We start from the raw sequence: 20,932 nt of genomic DNA, 5'->3' as shown, positions 1-20,932 counted from the left end.
GAGAGAGGTGGAGGAGAGAGGAGAGAGAGGAGAGGAGGAGAGAGGTGGGGAGGGGGGATGGTGGAGGATGGGAAAGGCAGCGGAGCACAACAGACACTAGTATGGCAATATGTAAATCAATGGATGTGTAACTGATGTGATTCTGCAATCTGTGTATGGGGTGAAGGTGGGAGTTCATAACCCACTTGAATCAAAGTGTGGAATATGATATGTTTTGAACAACCAACAATAAAAAATTAAAAAAAAAAAAAAAAGAAAAGAAAAGGTCAAAGTACAGACCAAAGGAAAATGTTTTCAAATCACGTATCTGACATAGAATGTGTATCTGGAATATATAAAGAACTCTGAAAAATTCAATAATAAAACACCCTAATTATAAATTCAGCAAAAGATACATACATGCAAATAAGTATACTTAAAAATGATAAACATCGTTATACATTAGGGAAATGAAAATTAAAATCACAATGAAATACCACTACAAACCTATCAAAATGTCTAAAGTTAAAAAAACTAACCATACCAAGTATCAGTGAGGATGTAAGGCAAGTGGAACTCTCATACACTGCTGGTGGAAATGTAAAATAGTACTATCACTTTACGGTTTGGCAGTTTTTTGGAAAAAAAAAATTAAAACATACACATACTACGTGACTCAACCATTCCACTCTTACTATTTGTCCAAGAGAAATGAAAGCATACATCTATACAAAATCTTGTACCCAAATGTCTAGAGCAGTTTAAAACATTAACAGCCAAAATCTGGAAACAATCCAAATGGATATTCACAAGTGAATGAATAACCTTCGTGGTACATCCACTCAGTGAAAAACTACTCAGCTATATACATATATATGCAACAACATGAATGAATTGCAGAGGAATTAGGCAGAGTGAGAGAAGCTAGATAAATGGGCACCATGGCATATGCCTATAGTCCCTGTTACTCGGAAGCCTGAGGTTGGAGGATCATTTGCACCAATGAGTTCTAGACCAGTATAGGAAACATATTGAGACCCTATTTCAAAAAAAACAAAAACAAAAAACACAAGACAAAACCACAAATTGTAGGAATTGTGTGATTCAATTTAAGTTAAACTCTAATAAAAACCTAAAGAAAGTAGATTAGTGGGTTTGGGGTAGGATGGCATGAGGCAAGAGAAAAGGAACACAAAGGGACATGAGGAAACTTTTAGAGGTGATAGATACATTCACAATCTTTTTTTAAAATATTTTTTTAGTTGTAGATAGACATAATATCTTTATTTCACTTTTATATTGTGCTGAGGATCAAACCCAGTGTCTTCCACATGCAAGGCGAACACTCTATCCTACCACTAAGCTACAACTCCAGCCCTATATTCATGATATTGACAGTGGCAACAGTTTCTTGGGCATAGAGAGAATCAAACTTTATCAAATTGTATATATTAAACATGTAACTTACTGCATATCAATTACACCTCAACAGAACAGTTTTTAAAGTGGGGATAGAATATCAGGCAAAGAGGAAAGAGTGACGTTACAAAAGCAGGAGGGAGAGCTGGGATGCAGCTCAGTGATTGAGCACTTCCGTAGCATGTACAAGGCCCTGAATTTGATCCCAACACTAAAAGGGCAGGGGGAGGAGACAGCATAGCAGACGCTAGCTATTTAGGAAAGATTATGGAGAATGGGCCAATATGAGGCTGATGATACATATTTTTCTCATTTATTTCAATGTTTCAAATGTTTAATTTATTCTAAGCATTCAAAATCTTAATCCTTGTCAAGCATGGTGGCACATGCTTGTAGTTCTATATACTCAGTAAGCTGAGGCAAGAGGATCCCAACTTTAAGGTCAACCTGCACAATATAGTATAAGATCCTGTCTTAAAATAAAATTTCTAGAAAAGGCTGAATGTAACTCTGTGGTAGAACACTTACCTAGCATGCAAGAGGCCCTCATTTCAATCACCAGTATTGGGGGGTTGGGGGGAGGATAGGCGATGAACCCTTGGTTTTTCAGTCTTCCCTATTCATTAAATTACTAAATTACTTACAAGGAGGAAAGATAGATTAATGTAATCACTAAAAATGTAACTTTTATCAAATGTAAGGCTAGAGGAAAAAGAATGAATTTTCTTGTTTAAAAAAATAACACTATATGTGGGATTTTGCTGGGGCATAACTAGGCATGAACCCAGGGGTGCTTTATCAATGAACTATACTCCCAATCCTTTTTAAAATTTTGAGACATGGTCTCACTAACTTGCCCAGGCTGACCTTGAACTGTGATCCTCCTACCTTAGCCTCATGAATAGTTGGGATTACAGGCATGTACCACCACAGTCAGCTTAGAAAATTTAAAAAGATAAATACATACCTAAGGAATTCAACCTGATAGAATTCTAATTTTAAAAAGTTAGAGATGATAAAAATATAAAACTTTCAAAATTAGTGACTTCTGTGTTCAACACCTAAAGGGAACTCTTTTCATAGGTTCAGTTTTTTTCTTATTCCATAAGTAATATCAAATACAAGAGATGTAAAAAAAAAGAAAAACTATAAGGGATGTGTTCAGGAAACTCACCATTTGTACAACAGATTCCCTTAAACGTGTTTCTTCTTCAGTCATAAGAGTCAATTCTTTGCAGACCATAGCAGCCAGCCCCACATCTAAGCATTCTGGATCTGCTGCCATCTTGAAAATGAGCTCCTCATGTGAAAAGACACAATGACGCCTTAGCCGGCGGTAATGATTTACACACTGACGTCCAATAGGTAACTAAAAACAAGAGATTTCCAAATTAATTACTTACTTATAACATATTCCAGTATGGAACCATTACTTATCCTTCAAATCTTCCTTTTTAACATAAATAAGACAGAATAAAAATCCCATCTAAGAGAGGATTATAAATAAGCATGCTATGAACCAGTTAGAATTTCAAAGGCCCATCCCACAGAAAATTTCCATAATTTGAGATGCTAAACTTTGGATCTAACATGCTAATTTTCTTCTTATTGTATACATCAAGAAGCAGGGTTCCAAACAACAGTAAGTGTTAGCGAGGATATGAGGATATGAAAAGGCACACTCATACACTGCTGGTGGGAATGTAAATGGGTACAACCAATCTGGAAAGCAGTATAGAGGTTCCTTAGAAAACTTGGAATGGAACCACCATTAGACCCAGCTATCCCACTCTTCTTAAAAACAGCATACTACAGTGACGCAGTCACTTCAATGTTTATAGCTGTACAATTCACCATAGTTAAACTGAAGAACCAACCTAGATGTTCTTCAATAGATGAATGGATAAAGAAACTGTAGTATATATACACAATATATCACTCAGCATAAAAAGAGAATAAGATTATGGCATTTGCAGGTAAATGGATGAAGTTGGAGAACATCATGCTAAGCGAAGTAAGCCAATCCCAAAAAACCAAAGGCCAAATGTTTTCTCTGGTAAGTGGATGCTGATCCACAATGGGGGGTGTACAGGGGTGGGGGGAACTTTGGGCCAAGGGGAGGGAGGGAAATGGAGGGGGTATGCGGGTAAGAAAGATTGTGGAATGAGACAAACATCATTACCCTAGGTACATGTATGACTGCACACGTGGTGTGATTCTACATCGTGTTCAACCAGAAAAATAAAAAGTTGTGCTCCATTTCTGTGTAATGAATTGAAAAGCTTTCTGCTGTCATATATAACTGATTAGAACTAATAAAAAATAAAGTTAAAAAAAGAAGCAGGGTTCCTTGGCATATAAATGAAGCAGCAAACTCTATTAGACCAGTGTAACATGGCTACTCTGATAAGAAAATTAAAGTATTGTAAAAATAAGTAAAGAATTGTAAAATTTCAGGCCATAAAGGATTAGATGCCCTAGAACAAAAGAACAGATGCAATTAGAAGAAAAAAAGAGAAATGGAAAGAAAAAGGGGGTAAGTACTACTAAAGCATTCCACACTAACTTTTTATATTTTTGTAAGAAAAAAAAACAAAAAACGATAGTTTAAATTTTTGCATTTCTAGAAATCCTTTTAAAAATGACCAGCCTAGCAGAAGGAAAATTCAAGAAAGTGAAATAATGAGATTAAATACTTTGTTTCCATAATAATGAAATAAATGGCTAAAAGAACAATTTTCATAAATCAAATACTAAGTTTATAGCTCAGCAGAAAAGCGTGGCCTTAACATGCTGGAGGATCTGGATTAGAACCCCAGCACCACAAAACAAAGAACCACAACAACAAAAAATACACTCTTTAAGGTAATTTCTGCAAATTTCTACAATGATCAAGCTATAAATCAAATTATGATACGAGCCACACACTGCACCATGCACCTGTGTACCCACTCTAACTTCAACTTCTTTCTTATGGCTAAAAATTGTTCTGTTTGTATTTTAAAACTATAATATAAAAGAAAGAAAAAAAGAAAAAGAACCTTTAAAAACCTTTTCAAATTCACCTCCTTTTTGAGAAAGGCAGAGAGGAATCAGGGAACTCAAAGAGCATGAGGTTATCTCTGAATCAGGCATGCTTTTCAAAGAAACGATCACTTCCAAAAATATGTATTTTTAATGTATGATTAGGAGTCATATTGTCTATTAAAAACAACTCTTTCATGTCTTCATTCTTAAATGTTTACTTTTTAAACATTTCTCACACAGCTAAAATACAAGAGCAAATAGGGAAAAAAAACAAACTATGAAGACTGGGGATGTAGCTCAGTGGTAGAGTGCTTGCCTACCATGCATAAGGCCTTGGGCTCAATCCCCAGTACAGAAAAAAACAAAAATTAAAAAATTAAAACTGGAGATTTCAGTTCTTAATTATTATAAGGAATTCACATAAAATAGAATTGCAGCTTATAAAAATTAGTCTCACTGCCTTACTCCAGAGATAAAGCTATTTTAACTTTTCATTATATCACTATCTTCTTCTAAAGAGTATCAAGGACCCTCACCCACAACATTTGACCTGCTTGAGATTATTCAATGAATTTATTAGCACATTACATATCAGATAAAAAACTTAGGCCTAGTGAAATTAAGAGCTACTCAAGATCAAATTCAGTTACAGTAAGCATGTTAAAGGCAGAAACAATTAACTCTTAAATCATCCTGCTTCCTACCATACACCTAGCCAAGTACCAGGTGAATAAAAAACAGGCAATAAATATTAGCTGAATTTTTTAAAATAAAGCTCAAGCTCAAGGCAAAACCTAAACTTAGTCTTGTTCATGCTAAATTATGCTGTTTCCAAAGCACAAAAAGAAGTTTAAAATTACTGAACCTAAATACAACTGTTCACAAGGTAGGCATGATGTACACACGTACAGTCCTAGGTACTCTGGAGGCTGAAGCTAGATTGAGCCCAGAAATTGAGGACAATCTGGGCAACAGAGCAAGACCCTGTCTCAAAACCAAATTAAAGCCAGGCATGGTGTCGCACACCTGTAATCCCAGCAGCCAAGGTGCTAAGCAACTCAGTGAGACCCTGTCTCTAAATATAATACAAAAAAGGGCTGGGGATATGGCTCAGTGATTGAATGTCCTGAGCACAATTCCCAGTACCCTCTACCCACAAAAAGGAAAGAAATTAAAATAAATAAGACAAGACTGCTCTTATTTCATCTTATTCATTAGCCAAGAAAACAAAAATTCTCTATGGTTAATCATGTAATTTAATAAATTAAGGTACCTACAGAAAATATAAGATCCACTATTACTTAATAATTTTCCCCATAACATTGAAAGGCATCAAAAACAGCATTACTAAAAGAAAAATGAAGTCAGGGAGTGAATATTATAAATATGCAGTCTTTTCCCAATTGATATAATGTAACCATAACTAATTATGTTTTGATATCTATCTCATACAAAAGCAGAGCAACAATCACTGACATTGTCCTTTACTCATTTTAAGATTCCAAAGTGCTCAGATAAAGCAAAGTCTAAAGGAACCATATACTCCCTCAAAAAGGGCTCAGACTGTCCATTTAAAGTTCAACAGAATGGGGGAAAATAGTGAACAGAGGAGAAGTAAAAAATCATAAAATCTTCCAAATAATGTGATAGACTCTCTACTTTTAACTTTCTAAATTACAAGAGCCACTACAGTTTCTACTGAAATATTCATAGACCTTACTCAGAACCCAGTTAAGCAAATATGACAACTAAGCTACATTTTATAGGGGTGTTAGTGGACGTACAACAGCCACTTGCTATAGAACAGACCCAGTCAGCAGTACAGAAGTTCACAGCTTCAGCAAAGTTGTAGCCCTGGTTAAATCCAGAGTGATAGGCACGAGGAAATGTCACAACAAACTCGCCAGCACACTGATTGGTCCTGTACACCTAAATGCAAATTGAGAACAGGAATACAAAAATGAAAAAAAATAAAAAAATAAATAAAACAACAAAAAGAAGACAGATTTTATCAGTCACATAGATCCAGAAGCACTTTCTAACCTAAAAATAATAAAGCATTATCTTAAGGCATATCAGAAATAAAATTAGAGTTTAAGAAAGAACTAGAATTCTACCTTCTTAAAACAGTCACTGATAATACATTATAATTTATAACAATTAGCAACCAAAAGAAACTGAAAATGTTACTCACTGAATGACTAGTCTTCTAACATAATAATTTTTTTATAATTAATAGAAATTTTTTTATTCATCTATTATAAATACCATGAAAGCATGAAATTTTCTACTACCTTGAGATAAGTTTTGGGAAACTGATTAACTTATACATTATAAAATAAGCCCCAAATTAGTCTTCCTGAATCTTACTTTGTTTTACAATACTATGGGTATCTTGAAAAGTTACAGATTCAATTAGAAATTTACTCTTTAGGGACAAAGTAACACTATAAATGTTAGTCTACTTTTCTCATTAAAGTTATAACAAATATTTAATTTTATGTAACTAACATTTAATTTATATTTTTTCAGGTTTTAGTAAGTTGATAATCATTTTTCAAAACAAGTTTAAAGGAGAAAAACTATTTAGAATATATTTTTACTTCATTATCTCACGTATTAAAAGCTGTTAAATTTTTACATAATAGCGCTGGGGTTGTTGCTCAGCAGTAGAGTGTTAGCCTAGTGCATACAAGGCCCTGGGTTCAATCCTTAGCACCACATAAAAAATAAATTAATTAATTAAAAAGGTATTGACAACTACATCTAAAAAATAAATATTTTAAAAAATCTTTATATAAAAAAAAAAACAAGGATAAGAATTAGTCACTAGAGCTAACACTTCAAATACCTATATCCTAGTTAAACAGGGATAATAAGAAAAAATAAGATTTTTGTTCAAACCAGGAAAAAATGGTTTGCTAAAACAGAAGGCTGTTTGAATAAGTAGGTATATATAAAGTATGATTCATATCTTAAAATTTTCCTACTGGGTTGAAGATGAAGTTCAGTGGTGGCCTAGCACATGAGGCCTTAGGTTCAATCCCAAGCACCACAAAAAAATAAAAAATGAAAATAAAACATATTCCTTCTTACTCAAATAAGTTGTTCCCTAATTTAGCTAGAAAACAACAGAATCTTTCACTTCCAGGTACAAAACAAATGTGATTCTATCCAATCAAGAGCTAAAATAACTTTAAAAATACTGAAGGGAGATACAAAAACTCACAGGTACACCATGTTCCATTAGCACATTGGGGTTCATGATGGTGACTAACTGATGTAGGAGATCAGGCTGGGATTCAAATAACTCAGGTGCCAACTCCCTCATCACCTCCTCTAGTTGTTCTGCAGCATGAGATGGCACACCATACCATGTCTTTGGCTCCCCCCTAGCAAATGAAATAACTTGTTAGCCAGGTAGAGCATAGCTCTCAGGAAGTCAGGGCGCTGAATCAACCCACTAAATTATAATCAACTATGTCTCATTCCATGGCCAGATTAAAGCCCTGAATCCTGACAAGCACCTCACAAATATGTTCTATTATTTGTAATAGGAAGTAGTGCAAGTATATGAATAGGCAGGTGCACTACCTCCTATCACCACTATTATAGGAACAACTCTAAGTACATGAACTGTTCAAGGGAGATCGGTAATAGTATCTTTGAACAGGAAAGACACTACATGAAAACCACTGTTCTAAATGATACTGACGAGCTATCTCAAATCACTAGTCCACTGTACATTCCTATTCTCCCCACAATGATCAAAATAAAAAGTCAATGGCTTCTAGAATACCTATAAGTTTAATTTATTTCTAGGTATTTCTTTAATTTTGTTGTCCAAAGAAAAAGCCAAGATTAGGAATTGTTGAAACCTTGAATACAGTTGTCCATAATTCTTATGGACCAAAAACTTGGCATCACTGAAACCCTAGACCGCTACTCTCCCCCATAAAACTTACTGAGATGATAAAAATATTTTGTGATAGCCAATACAGTGACCCCTAGTCATACGATCATAGAGCACAAAAAAGTAGCTACTGCAATTAAGAAAATAAATTCTTAATTTTACTTACTCTTAATTAATTTAAGTAGCCACATGTGGCCAGCAGTTATCACACTATACAGCACAGAAATGGAATAAGAAAATCACTAGTTTTCCACTGTATTCTGTGATCTAAGTACTATCTTCTAAGTGAAGACAAAAATATCACATAGTTAAGATATCAAAATAGTAGGTAAGAAACTAGGTAAATAAATAAAAGCTGTGAGATACAAAAAAAATTCATCAAATCAATTGAATGACTGCACATGTAACTTGGGCAATTTGAAGGAAAATGTTACTGTAAAGAAAACCATTATTTGAATATTTCAACTACTAAAGGTTAGTCATATCTTCAAATTATATTTGAACTTTATATTTGAGCTTTTAAACACCATATTTTGCCTATCAAGATATACTAAAACTGGGTTGGTGATATAGCTCAGAGATATGGGACTTGCCTAGCATGTACTAGGTCCTGGGTTTGATCTCCAGCACCACCAAAAAAAAAAGATATCAGTAATTTTCATGTATACCAAATAACCATCATTTCAGCTACAACTTTAGATTAAACTATGTGCACATACTTTACAAGGGGACAACCTGAGGCACCTCCCCTTTCCTCCCCAATATGCTATCCTACTTTTGGATAGAAAATACTTTCGAAGTGAGTTTTCCCTAATATATTAACTACTATTATTAAATCTTTAAAAAATAATAATTATCAGGGCTTGAGATATAGTTGAATGGTAGAACATGTGCTCAGCTTGTGCAAGGCCCTGGATTTGATCCCTAGCACATTCCTGCCTCAAAAAAAAAAAATCACTAAGTACATATGCTATACTGAAGACCATACATACCAGTGCAAGTAGTTAATGGAATAACTCCAATGATCTTCAATGTGCCAGCAAAAAGAAGAGAAACACATTCCTACATAGAGCCATGGCACCTTCATACCAGAAATGTCCACATTAATATGTGCAAGAACAGACTGCTCCAGGACGGGCATGTTATTCAAATTCCAACCACAAAGTGCATATTCCTTAAAAAAGAAAAAAGTTAAATGAAAAATCAGAAATGACAAAAGCTCAATAGAAATCTCAAGAGAATCTTTCCAAGAGAAAGTATTTTATAATATCTACCAAAAAATCTATGCTGTTATCTAATACCTGTAATTAATCTAGCTATATATTTAATCCTGTCTCCTTTTTAGGTACTATTTAGATTTCCCTTTATTTCAGATACCTTGTTTAAAAATATGAGTAAAGATTCAGTCTGCCATTAAAATAGTGTAAGATCCATTTTTATAGATCACTACTATATTTCTACTTTATCTCCAGCAACATAAGTTCCCAAATGTTTATATTATATGTATTGAATGATGCTAGATACAGTGTGAAGACAAAACATAAGATACATAATCATGAATTTGTGACAAAAACTGAAGGCCAATATGATGTAGAAAGTCACCACCATCATCCGTCACTATAGACTCATCTATAAATATTAGATGAATTATAACAGTAATAAAGAAACTTGATTCATGGTTAAATTTGAAAAAAAAAAAAAAAAAAAAGGGGGTGGGGGAATTCCTAGTTTTAAAACCAGGTGAAACAATGCCAGAATGGAAAAGAAAGCTACTCTCAGAGTTTCTTGGGGTTTCTAATGGGACATAAATGCATAACTGAGTTTCAAACACTAACCCCTGCAAATAGAGACTTAGAGTGCTTATCAACCTTATGCTGAGCAATTCTCAACAGTGAGGATGACAGGATCCATGATGTCAAAGCATTTTCATAATAATTATAAAATGATATTTGCTTTTTTCACTAAAATCCTTACAGCAATGTGTGAGCTTTCCAGAGAAAGCATGGTATGTGACAAAATATTGAATGCAAAGGCAGAGATGAGATGATGTTGTTGTTATTATTGAGGCACTTTAATCCTCTGACCTTTTCTTTTTATTTTGAGACAGGGTCTCACTAAAACTCTTAAATTAAATAGCCAATGAAAAAGCTAAAGAGAGAATTTGTTAATGAGAAAACAAGATTTGAGGAAATGACTCATAATACAGCACAAAGAAACTACAAAGTGTAGTTAAGAGTCATGAAGGACAGAATAATCAAGTTAACTAGGAACTCCAATAAGAAATAACAAGTCAGGCATGGTGGCACACACCTGTAATCCCAGTGGCTTAGGAGGCTGAGGCAGGAGGATTGCAAGCCCAAAGCCAGCCTCACAACAGCAAGGCACTAAGCAACTCAATCTCTAAATAAAATACAAAATAGGACAGGGGATGTGGCTCAGTGGTCAAGTGCCCATGAGTAAAAAAAAAAAAAAGAAAAGGAACAACAAGGATCCCCCAACTTCGCCCTCCTTCAGCAGGAAGCATAGAAATGGAATGTAGAAAATTGGCAGTGGGGAAATGTAACAGTCCACTTTATGCTTTGAATATAGCCCTTGCTGCTACACAAAAATAAAAATATAACAGGGAGATACAATTTCTACCCAATAGGCTAAAATTAGGAAGAAGAAAAAAAGAATGAAAGATAAAAGGATTAACAGATACTATTTGACTACTCGATTTCTTTTTTTTTGGGGGGGGGGGTTGGTTAGTTAGACACCTGGTTGGCTGAAAAAAATAATCTAGTTAAAGACATGAGGTCTACATATAAAAAAGTTACAGGTCAAGGCAATATATATTAAATTCCAAATGTAGACATAAGGGTAAATTATATAGCTCTTCGGGGGACAATAAAATAGTAGTCATCATGAATTTGAATTACTAAGAAAACATCACAGAAAAGGAAGAACCTGAGTTGAGCTTTCAAGGATAGCTAAGATATAGATAGAGATTAAAGTGATAGGATTAAAGCGATTGTTCAGTGATACAGCACATGTTAATCATGTATGAGTCCCTGGGTTCAAGCCATGGCACCAAAGACAACAAAAAAGATTTCAAGAAACATTCTAGGAGGCAGAGCTACAGGAATGTAAAAGTAAATTACAGAGAGAGAGAATATACTAATCTGGCTGGTGAAGGGGCAAAGTGAAAGACTAATACTTAGAAATATAGAAAATAAGACTAGAAAGAAGAATTGATCTTAAATTTTGGACTAAAAAGCTCAGATTTCATCCTTTACTCAGTAGGAAAATTTCAAACATAAACAAAAGTAGAGTTCCATGGTAAATTCCCAACAGTCTTCTACACTAATATAGAACTTTTCCTAAAAGATTCAAAAATGGCTCACAGTGCCCAGACTGTTTGTACAATATGGTTTATGCAGCATGCTGGCATTTCTTCCTTCTGGTAATCTGTAATTTCGGCACATGCTTGGCAAAGAAAGGGTGCTTATGTCACTAGCTACCAATAAAAACCTTGGGCACTAAGTCTCTAATGATTTTTCTTGGTAGAAAATACTTCACATTTGTTGCCACATTTTGATTCTGGCGTGATTAAACACTTTTTGGGGGGAGAGAAGGGGCAGTTCTAAGACTTGCATCCAGGGCCTCATATGCTAGATAAGTGTTCTATAACTGAACTACATCCCCAGCTTTTTAATTTCATTTTGAGACAGTCATGCAAATTAACCCAGGCTGGCCTTGAACTTGAGATCCTCTTAGCTCCTGCATTAGCCTCCTGAGTAGCTGGGATTGTAAGTGTGTACTAACATACCCAGCCTAAGTACATTCTTCCCACCCCCATGTACTGGGGATTGAACTCAGGGCACTCTACTACTGAGTTACACCCCTGACCCTTTTTATTTTGAGACAGGTTCTTGATAAGATAGCTAAAGCTGGCCTCGGACTTGCAATCCTTCTGCCTCAGCCTCCCAAGTAAACAGGATTACAGGTGTGCATCACTGCATCCAGCAGTACATTCTTTCAACAAGAGATAAAATTCTTAAATTACTACCAATTATAAAGGGAAAGAAAAAGTGGCAAGGACCAAAATAAAGAAAAATGAATGATCACCTCAATTCAGTTTTACATATCTCTGTGACAGGACTTCCCTATATATTACAATTTAAATATCTAGATTGAAAACCAACTTGCCTGGATATAGAAAGAAACATTTCAGGACCCATCAATAAATGTAATTTTTTAAAAATTATAAATAACTTTCTAGTTTTTACAACAGAAAAAGCTAGGCAAATTTTCAGCACAGTTAAAGCTTTAAGCTAATTATTTTGAAATGAAGAATTATATAGTTTTTAAAGATATTTTAAATTCATTGTTTTTAAAACTATGATTAACATTCAAAAATAAATAATAAAAAAATATAAATCCTACATACTTAATATTTTTAAAGAATATGTCCCTTAAAATTAGAGAAGGGGTGGGGCTTAGGGGCAGGAAAGATGACGGAACAAGATGGCCATCCATTACCTTAGGTACATGTATGACTGCACATATGGTGTGATGCTACATCATGTACATTCAGAGAAAAAGTTGTGCTCCATTTATGTACAATGAATTAAAATGCATTCATATACACCTAATTAGAACAAATAAATCCAAAGAAAGAAAGAGTTGTCCCAGAAGGCTGGGGAAATTCGTGGATACTTTGATTTTACCTTTAAAAAAAAATTAAAGAAGAGTAGTTTTCTATGAAAAAACTAAATCAGTTTGGGGCAAAGCACAAGTTTAGACAATACTATTTATACCTCTTCTTCTGGTAACATCTTTCTCCGACCATCCTTCACAGGAAATCCACTTCCAAAGTCTTTTGAGGAGATATCAGCCCCATACTCTACAATAACATCTTCTTCAATGCTGCTGACCAGACGCCAGAATTCCTTTTCTACTAGTTCTGTAGGAACCATCTACAAAAGAAAACAAAGTTAAAAGATTATTAACCCACTGTAACTATAAATCTACTATAACATAATACACAGGCCAAGTGAACACAAACTCATAACTAAAACTTTCTCATTTCCCAAAACAGGAATGACTAGGGTCTTAGCTTTTCCCACAAAGAATGGGGAACTAAGAATAGGGAAAAGTTAAGAAAATTTGGATAGTCAGAAAAAAACATAATGAACTTGAACATTTTTTTTCTGAAAGAAGCTACTTCCCAAGAAAGATGAAATTGAACTAGGACATCGAGTAGGAAGAAGGAAATGAAAATGACAACAAAACTGAATTTTAACAACTTCGGCAAAATGTTTTGATAGAAACTAAAAAACCCAAGATCCTCCAGGAAAAGCAGCAAACCCCATAATACAAGTAACTAAACAAAAGCAGCAATAACCAAATTGCTTCATATTTTTTGTAAAGAATTTTTCACATGCACATTAAAACAGATTTCTTACTAGAAGATGACAAACTGCCACATTAAGAGTTAAAAGTGCTGGGGTTATGGCTCAGTGGTAACACGCTTGCCTAGCATGTGTGAGGCAATGGGTTCGATACTCAGCACCACATACAAATAAATAAAATAAAGGTCTATCAACAACTAAAAAAAAAAATATATTAAAAAAATTAAAATAAACAGAATAGATGATAGGTCCCTAATTTCTCAAGATTTAGTGTTATCTCATCTTTTTTATTCTGCCCATTCCCCACACAATCTTAAAAGTAAAAAGCAAACCAAAAGCTTTAGACTCAGATAAATCTTTGTATCTCTCCAAACTAACCTACTGTTGCTACTCACATGGACTGGCATATTAAAATAATCAGACTTAAAATTATCTGCCATCTCTCCAAAGCTCTGAAGTGTATATTCTCGTACAGCTTGTTCAAATCCAAAGGCTTCTCGAGGTTTGTTACATTCCTGAAAAGGAAACAAAAATATATAAGATTAATTCACTGAACCTCAACTGGAGAAAATATTAAAAACTCATAGATAAGGAAATGATCAAGGAAGGTAGTACCCTAAATGAAACATATCCAATTAATCCTAGCCAGCAAAGCAAGTATCAGTTACTTGCAATTGGTATCATAAAATAATATTCTGGAACCTCAACTACATTTTCACAATCTTTCAGCAGGAAGGTGGTAATGAGATAGCTTTAGACTCTGAAGTTGGTGTTATCCTCTGCTACCACAACAAGCACCTGGGACTAACAACTTGGAATCAAGCCCAGGAATGCCTATCATTTTTTAAAGTATATATTTTTAGTTGTAGATGGACACAGTACCTTTATTTTATTTATATACAGTACTAAGAATCGAACCCAGTGCTTTACACATGCTAGGCAAGTGCTCTACCACTGAGCCACAAACCCTAGGCCCTGCCTATCATTCTTAGGATTCAGTGGATCTGGCCATGGAGAAGATAAATATTCATAGAAGAAGGAAAAGTTATGGACAATGAAATAACCAATAAGTAGTTAGGATATCTGGCTAGGAGAATGATTTGTTCATAATATCAATCACCGTAACAAAACTTAAATATTTATAGTAAAAATGCCATAGAATAGACATTATGATTGATGTATGTATATAGGTGACTCTATGACCAGTGTGATTCTGCAATCTATACAATTAGAAAAATTATACCCCAATGATACAAATGTATGAATTGCCAAGATCATTGTAATGTCATGTGTAGATAATAAAAAAAAAAGTAAAAATGCCTCTGAGTCTATTAACCTTGAACATAGTAACAAATAAATAATAATTCAAAGGCTATAAAAGATCTTTGAAGGGCTAGGGATGTGGCTCAAGCGGTAGTGTGCTCGCCTGGTATGCGTGCGGCCCGGGTTCAATCCTCAGCACCACATACAAACAATGATGTTGTGTCTGCCAAAAACTGAAAAATAAATATTAAAATTCTCTTTCTCTTCTCTCTCTCTCTTTAAAAAAAAAAAAAAAGATCTTTGAAGTACTTGGATATACCCAGCCAACTCCTCTTTAATGCCCTACCATGACATTTTGTTAAAATAAGTAACAGACTATGTATTTCATAATGACACCATTATTTTTTAATAAGAAAAATTTAGTACAATCAAATCAAAATCTGGACAAATAAAAAGGTATCATTCTTTATTTAACAGCATAAAAAGTGGATGTATGACACCTAAGCTCTAAAATTTCATGAGTAATTACAGTTTTCATTTTTAAAAAAATCCCATAGCTTTTATTCATTTTTATTCCAGCAATATGAATATTCTGAGAAGAAATCTCATTCAACTGTAGCAATAAGTAGGATTACTTAAGGAATAGTCAGAAAAAGAAAATCTGAGAGCAAGCTGCCACAACAAAGCTGTTACATTCCCATTTAACAGAGCTCTTCTCAAAATCGTCAAAAATTTTTTACTAAAGAACAAACAGAGCAGGACAAGCTTTCCAGGAATTTTACATATGTATATATGCATGCATTACTGTTTTTAGTTTAAAAAGGGCCCAAAAAGGTTAGGCTTGTACCTCAGCAACACACTTAGGACACCTCCAGTCTCCTTTGGGTACATCAGGTAGTGGTGGAATTAGACAAAATGTATGATAGCTGTCATCACATCCATCACACAAAAGCAATTTATCCTCATTGTTTCCTCGACCACAAAACATACAAACATAGAGATCAACCTGTTAAAATAAATAAATGAAATAAAAGTCTATTTTCTATAATAAAGAATTCTAATTTTTACCAGGAGCTCCATAGTTAAAACACAATAATGTACTCTAAAAAGTAAATGTAACTTAAGTCCTGCATATCTATTTCAAATTATTTCAATGGCTCTTCATAAAACTTCCTAAATTTCCCTCCAGAGCTTCTATAAACAAATTAATAAAAGCATATCAAGTTATTCAAATTAAAAAACCTACAAATCTAGGATATGTAAAAATTAACTTTTATTTTTTTAAAAATGTCAGTTTTCCTACATATAAATATACTTTGGTAGAGAACAAATATTGAGAACTGCTTGTAATAATACATCTAGGTAATTTACAAGTATTCTTGGTATCTGCCAGGAATCGACTCCAGGATCTACGGCCCCCACCCAGTCCCAGGGATACCAAATTCCACAGATACTCAAGACCCTTCTATAAAACAGCTTAGTATTTGCATATCTATGCATATTCTCCCTTATACACTTTATACTTTAATTCCTAGATTACTTATAATACCTAATTACAATACAAATGCTATGTAGTTGTTATACTATATTGTTAGGGAATAATGTTAGGTCTTGTTTTGTAAAGATACCTTTTTTTTGGCGGTACTGGGTATTGAACCCAGTGATGCTCTATCTCTGAACTATGTATGTCCCCAACCCCTTTTTAAATTTTACTTTTGAGACAGGGTCTCACTAAGTTGTCAGGCTGGCCTCAAATCTTGTGACGTTCCTGCCTCAACCTCCCAAATTGTTGGGGTTATAGGCAAGTGAAACCAAGCCTGTCCACAATTTTTTAAAACTATATTCTGCTCTTTGAAACAAAGAATGTGGAACCTGAGGATATACAGGGCTGACTGCTCACAGATTCACATTTAATTCTCTCACACAGTTACATAGAAAGCATATGATTTAGGGGAAACAGTCTACATACAAAAGACAAAGCAAGGTTAACATTGTATAAACAATAACTGCAACTTTAGATATGCCATCAAGTCTCCTAATCAACAGCAAACCAAGATAAAAAGTGCAAAACTGAAATTAAAATAAATCCTTTCCCTCCTGACACATCCCAAAGCACTTACAAAGTTAACAGAGAGAGTTCCTTTCCGTTGTCTCATTTGCATGTTAAATGCGTCTGACCTGTTGGTAACTTTTCTTCTTCGGGTGACCTCATCTTGAAATAAAAAGTTATATGATAATAGTAAAAACTAATGTTGAGAGCTTACTATGGACCAGACACTATTTTAAATTATTTAAATTAGTAAAAAAAATCTCAAAACACTATGAGGTAGATATCATCTCTGGTTGAAGATAAAGAACCTAAGGTATAGAGAAGTTAGATAACTTGCTCAGAATCACATAGCCAGTCAGTGGCAGATTTGGGATTCTAATCCAGGCAATCAAGCTCCAGAGAGTTTAACCATTAAAGCTATTCTACCTGATGTAGGACTTATAGGGTCTCTCAAATTAGTCAGGGATTAATTTTTAAGATCATTGCCAGCCAAAACAGTTATAAAGTTTAAAATCACTGCCAGCCAATACAATAATTATAAGAATGACAAAGATGAAGTACTTAATTCTCAAAAGGGTAATTAAAAAACATAATATACATATTTAGTAAATCCTATTACAATGAATCCTTTGAGTGATAGAACAATACTTTCTGATCCTCTACCATTCAGATGACAATCTGAATTATATGATTTAACTATCATAAGATGAATAATTAATGATATGTGACTGCAATATTTTGTTAAATTCTTATAGAGTAAAACATGTCCAGTCTATTCTTTGTTAAATGTTACATAGGGAGAAGAGTGGGAACTTGATTTTTCTATTAGCAATTCTACTCCCAAAAGTTTCAAACATGCGAAGCCAAAGAAAATTAGGCTTTCTGAAGAAAGCACAAGAGTTTATTTAAATGGTGTTGTAATACATTGAGGGAAATTATTTAAAAAACATCAAATGGTTAGAATGTAAAAGTTCTGAGCTCTTCCCAGTAGATTTTCATACTAAAGGTCAGAGAATCCTCTATTTCATTTTAATTTAAAAGTCATAATAAGCTTTAGCTCACTAGGTGAAAACCAATCATTTTACCATTATTGGTAAAACTAAACTATCCTTTAGAAACTGCAATTAATTTCTGTGTAGCATATTAGACATGGAGAAGGAAAAGTCTCTCTTCTAAAATCATAAAAATTCAACATTATATTGTTCCTCACACCTTAAAGATATCTGTTAATAAAAAAGGTGATTTGCCTAGAAACCATGTAGCAAGTTTACATTTCTTAAGAAATTCCCAGTACAGGCTGAAATTCAAGTTTCATTTGAATTTTTTTATAACCATATTACTTGCAATTCATTTCTTTTCACAACCAATAACAGATTTTACCTTCTTTATCTTTTGTTCCCATTGCCAGGCCCACAACCTTAGGTCCAGCTCCAAAAATCTGAAGCTTCTTCAGTTCTGTGTTTCTAGTCAGTTCTCCAGATTCTGACTAAAAAATAACAAGCAAAATTCACATTAGCATAAATATACCAATTTAAGCTTCCCCAGACCTTGCCCCCAGTACTGGGGATTGAATTCAGGGGTGCTTCATCACTAAACTACACCCCCAGACCCTTATATTTTGAGACAGGGTCTTGCTAAGTCATTGAATTTGTGATCCTCCTGCCCCAGCCTCCAGAGTACTGAAATAACAGGCATTGTGTCCCCATGCCCAGCTCATGCATTTATTTATTTTATTTTTTAAAAATATTTTTTAGTTGTCGATGTACCTTTATTTTATTTATTTACATGTGGTGCTGAGAATTGAACTCAGTGCCTCACACATGCTTAGGCAAGCACTCTACCACTGACCTACAACCCCAGCCCATGCATTTATTTTCAAGACAGGGTTTTGCTATGTTTTCCAGGCTTGCTACAACTTCTATGCTTGCCTCTCGAAGCAGCTGAGACAACAGGAATGTGCCCACACATCTGGATAGCTTATGTATTTATTTTATTACCCAAGAAAAGTTTCTTGATCCTCTTCAAAGTGAAGGACAGTACTATTTGATTTCTTTTAATCCACACACTCCCTCATTCACCAAAGTACTATGCAACACCCAAATTCCTTTCAACAAAATAAAATTCACCTATGTCTCAAAAAATCTTAATTATAAATTTGGTTCTGTCTAGAGACACTACTGGTTATCATAAAATAGAAATTCCCACTTCTAACCTTCTAATGAATACCTGTCTTTGAGTAGAGAGTAGTATGACTATCTCAGGTGATGAATCATAACTATCTTAAGATAATCATACAAATCTCATATCTCTTTATTGGTGATGACCTATCTAGGGGTGGGAATGTGATCCACTTTTGGCCTACTATACAAAGTTCACCGAAATCACTGGGAAATATTTTTAATCTTCTAATAAAAAAGAAAGTTTCTCAAAGAGTAAATCCTTTTGACCCACCCCCTTCCTGCTAGGAGACTCAGCCTGGTCAAAGCACACTGCTAGACTCTGCAGAAACCACACAACAATTAATAGGGAACTTATCACCCACACATCAAAACAAGCAAGACAGAAAGATGGAAAGAGCCTGGATCCTTAATGACAATGTTAACATGCTATACCAATCGTAAAAAGTTTCATGTTGAAATTATGTTCTTATGTGGAAACTTTATTGTTAATGTTTAAGTTTCACATGGCATTCTATTATGTAAGCGCATGCTGACAAATCAATATTAAATCTTGAAGTTAGATAATCATAATCTCCAAATGTAGTCTAATAGCCAAAATTTATTTTAAATGTATAAATAAATAAGAATAAAAATAAATCTGAATAAAATATAGACTACTTGATAGTGTACAGCTTGGTAACAAATGATGTACGCAATAAAGATTAATAAAAATAATCTAAAAATAAAACAAACCTAAAATCGCATTTCAAAATTTTCTTTAAAACTTTAAGACTTTTTTTGCAAAGTTAGTTCAATGATAAATAACAATATACATCATTTACCATTATTAAAACAGAGTACATAATAATGAAAGCTAACATATGCTAATTATATACTAAGTGCCACAACTAAGTATTTTAATCAATTACTCCAAACAACCATATTATCATACAGGCAATAATGTTCTAAAAAGTAAAATAAAAACAACATTCTCTCATCTTAATGGAATGAAATTATAAGCAACAAAATTACAACTCAAAAGGACCCTTTCACCTGGAAATTTCTACCTCTTAAAAAGTAACATTAAAAACTACACATCAAATCTCTGAAACAAATTAAAATAGTGATTGCAGGAAACTTTATACACATCAATAAAACCAAAGAAGAGAAATAATGATTAGATTCCCAACTCAAAATGCTAGAAAAAGAACTACAAAATAAACTGTGTGGTGCTAGATCAGAATTGGACTTTTCAGTACAAAATCAAAATAAGAAGTCACAATTTTTTAAAAAATTACCTATCCCTGACCATTAAACAATGGTCATCACGCTAGGAAATATTAAAGGAAAGAGATTCAGAAAGGGTGGTAATAAATTGAGATACACTGAATTTGTCATACCTGTGCTCTGGCCAAAAGAATTACACATAAATACAAAGATACACACACACCTGGTAAACAGAAAAGCTATGTGGATGTCAACACATATTCAGGGGTCCTGAGTGTATAGGCAGTAACTGAAATCACAGAGTAGATGAGATGACAATAAGGAGAGTGACAATAGGGAAAAAAAATAATAAATATACAAAATAAAGCACAGAAAGAAGAGACAACAAAGATGATAGGGAATGGTCAGAGGGTAGAGATGAATACCAGAAGAGAGAGATTAAAGAAGCCAAAGAAAAAAAAATCAATCTAAGTGAATTTCAAGGAGAAGCGTCAACAACCAT

The 20,932-nt window shown here is 33.9% G+C and overlaps 2 protein-coding genes across 21 annotated transcripts in view; one reads left to right on the top strand and one right to left on the bottom strand.

Moving 5' to 3' along the window:
* Positions 1-20,932, top strand: part of Erc1 (ELKS/RAB6-interacting/CAST family member 1) — a 1,605,700-nt gene that overhangs the window by 393,336 nt on the left and 1,191,432 nt on the right. The window lies entirely within an intron of this gene.
* The window catches only part of Kdm5a (lysine demethylase 5A), an 81,424-nt gene that overhangs the window by 43,406 nt on the left and 17,086 nt on the right, over positions 1-20,932 (bottom strand). The window contains exons 6-14 of the mRNA XM_015500793.2: positions 18,425-18,530; positions 17,115-17,206; positions 15,842-16,000; positions 14,127-14,246; positions 13,138-13,296; positions 9,331-9,512; positions 7,655-7,817; positions 6,235-6,354; positions 2,573-2,767 (exon numbers count right to left, since the gene is read on the bottom strand). Of these exons, the coding sequence (XP_015356279.1) occupies positions 2,573-2,767; positions 6,235-6,354; positions 7,655-7,817; positions 9,331-9,512; positions 13,138-13,296; positions 14,127-14,246; positions 15,842-16,000; positions 17,115-17,206; positions 18,425-18,530 (1,296 nt within the window). The remainder of the gene's footprint in view (positions 1-2,572; positions 2,768-6,234; positions 6,355-7,654; positions 7,818-9,330; positions 9,513-13,137; positions 13,297-14,126; positions 14,247-15,841; positions 16,001-17,114; positions 17,207-18,424; positions 18,531-20,932) is intronic.

Source organism: Marmota marmota, unplaced genomic scaffold, assembly GCF_001458135.2.
Source record: "Marmota marmota marmota unplaced genomic scaffold, marMar, whole genome shotgun sequence".
In the NCBI taxonomy this organism is placed as follows: Eukaryota; Metazoa; Chordata; class Mammalia; order Rodentia; family Sciuridae; genus Marmota; species Marmota marmota.
This window is presented reverse-complemented; position numbering and strand designations above follow the sequence as displayed.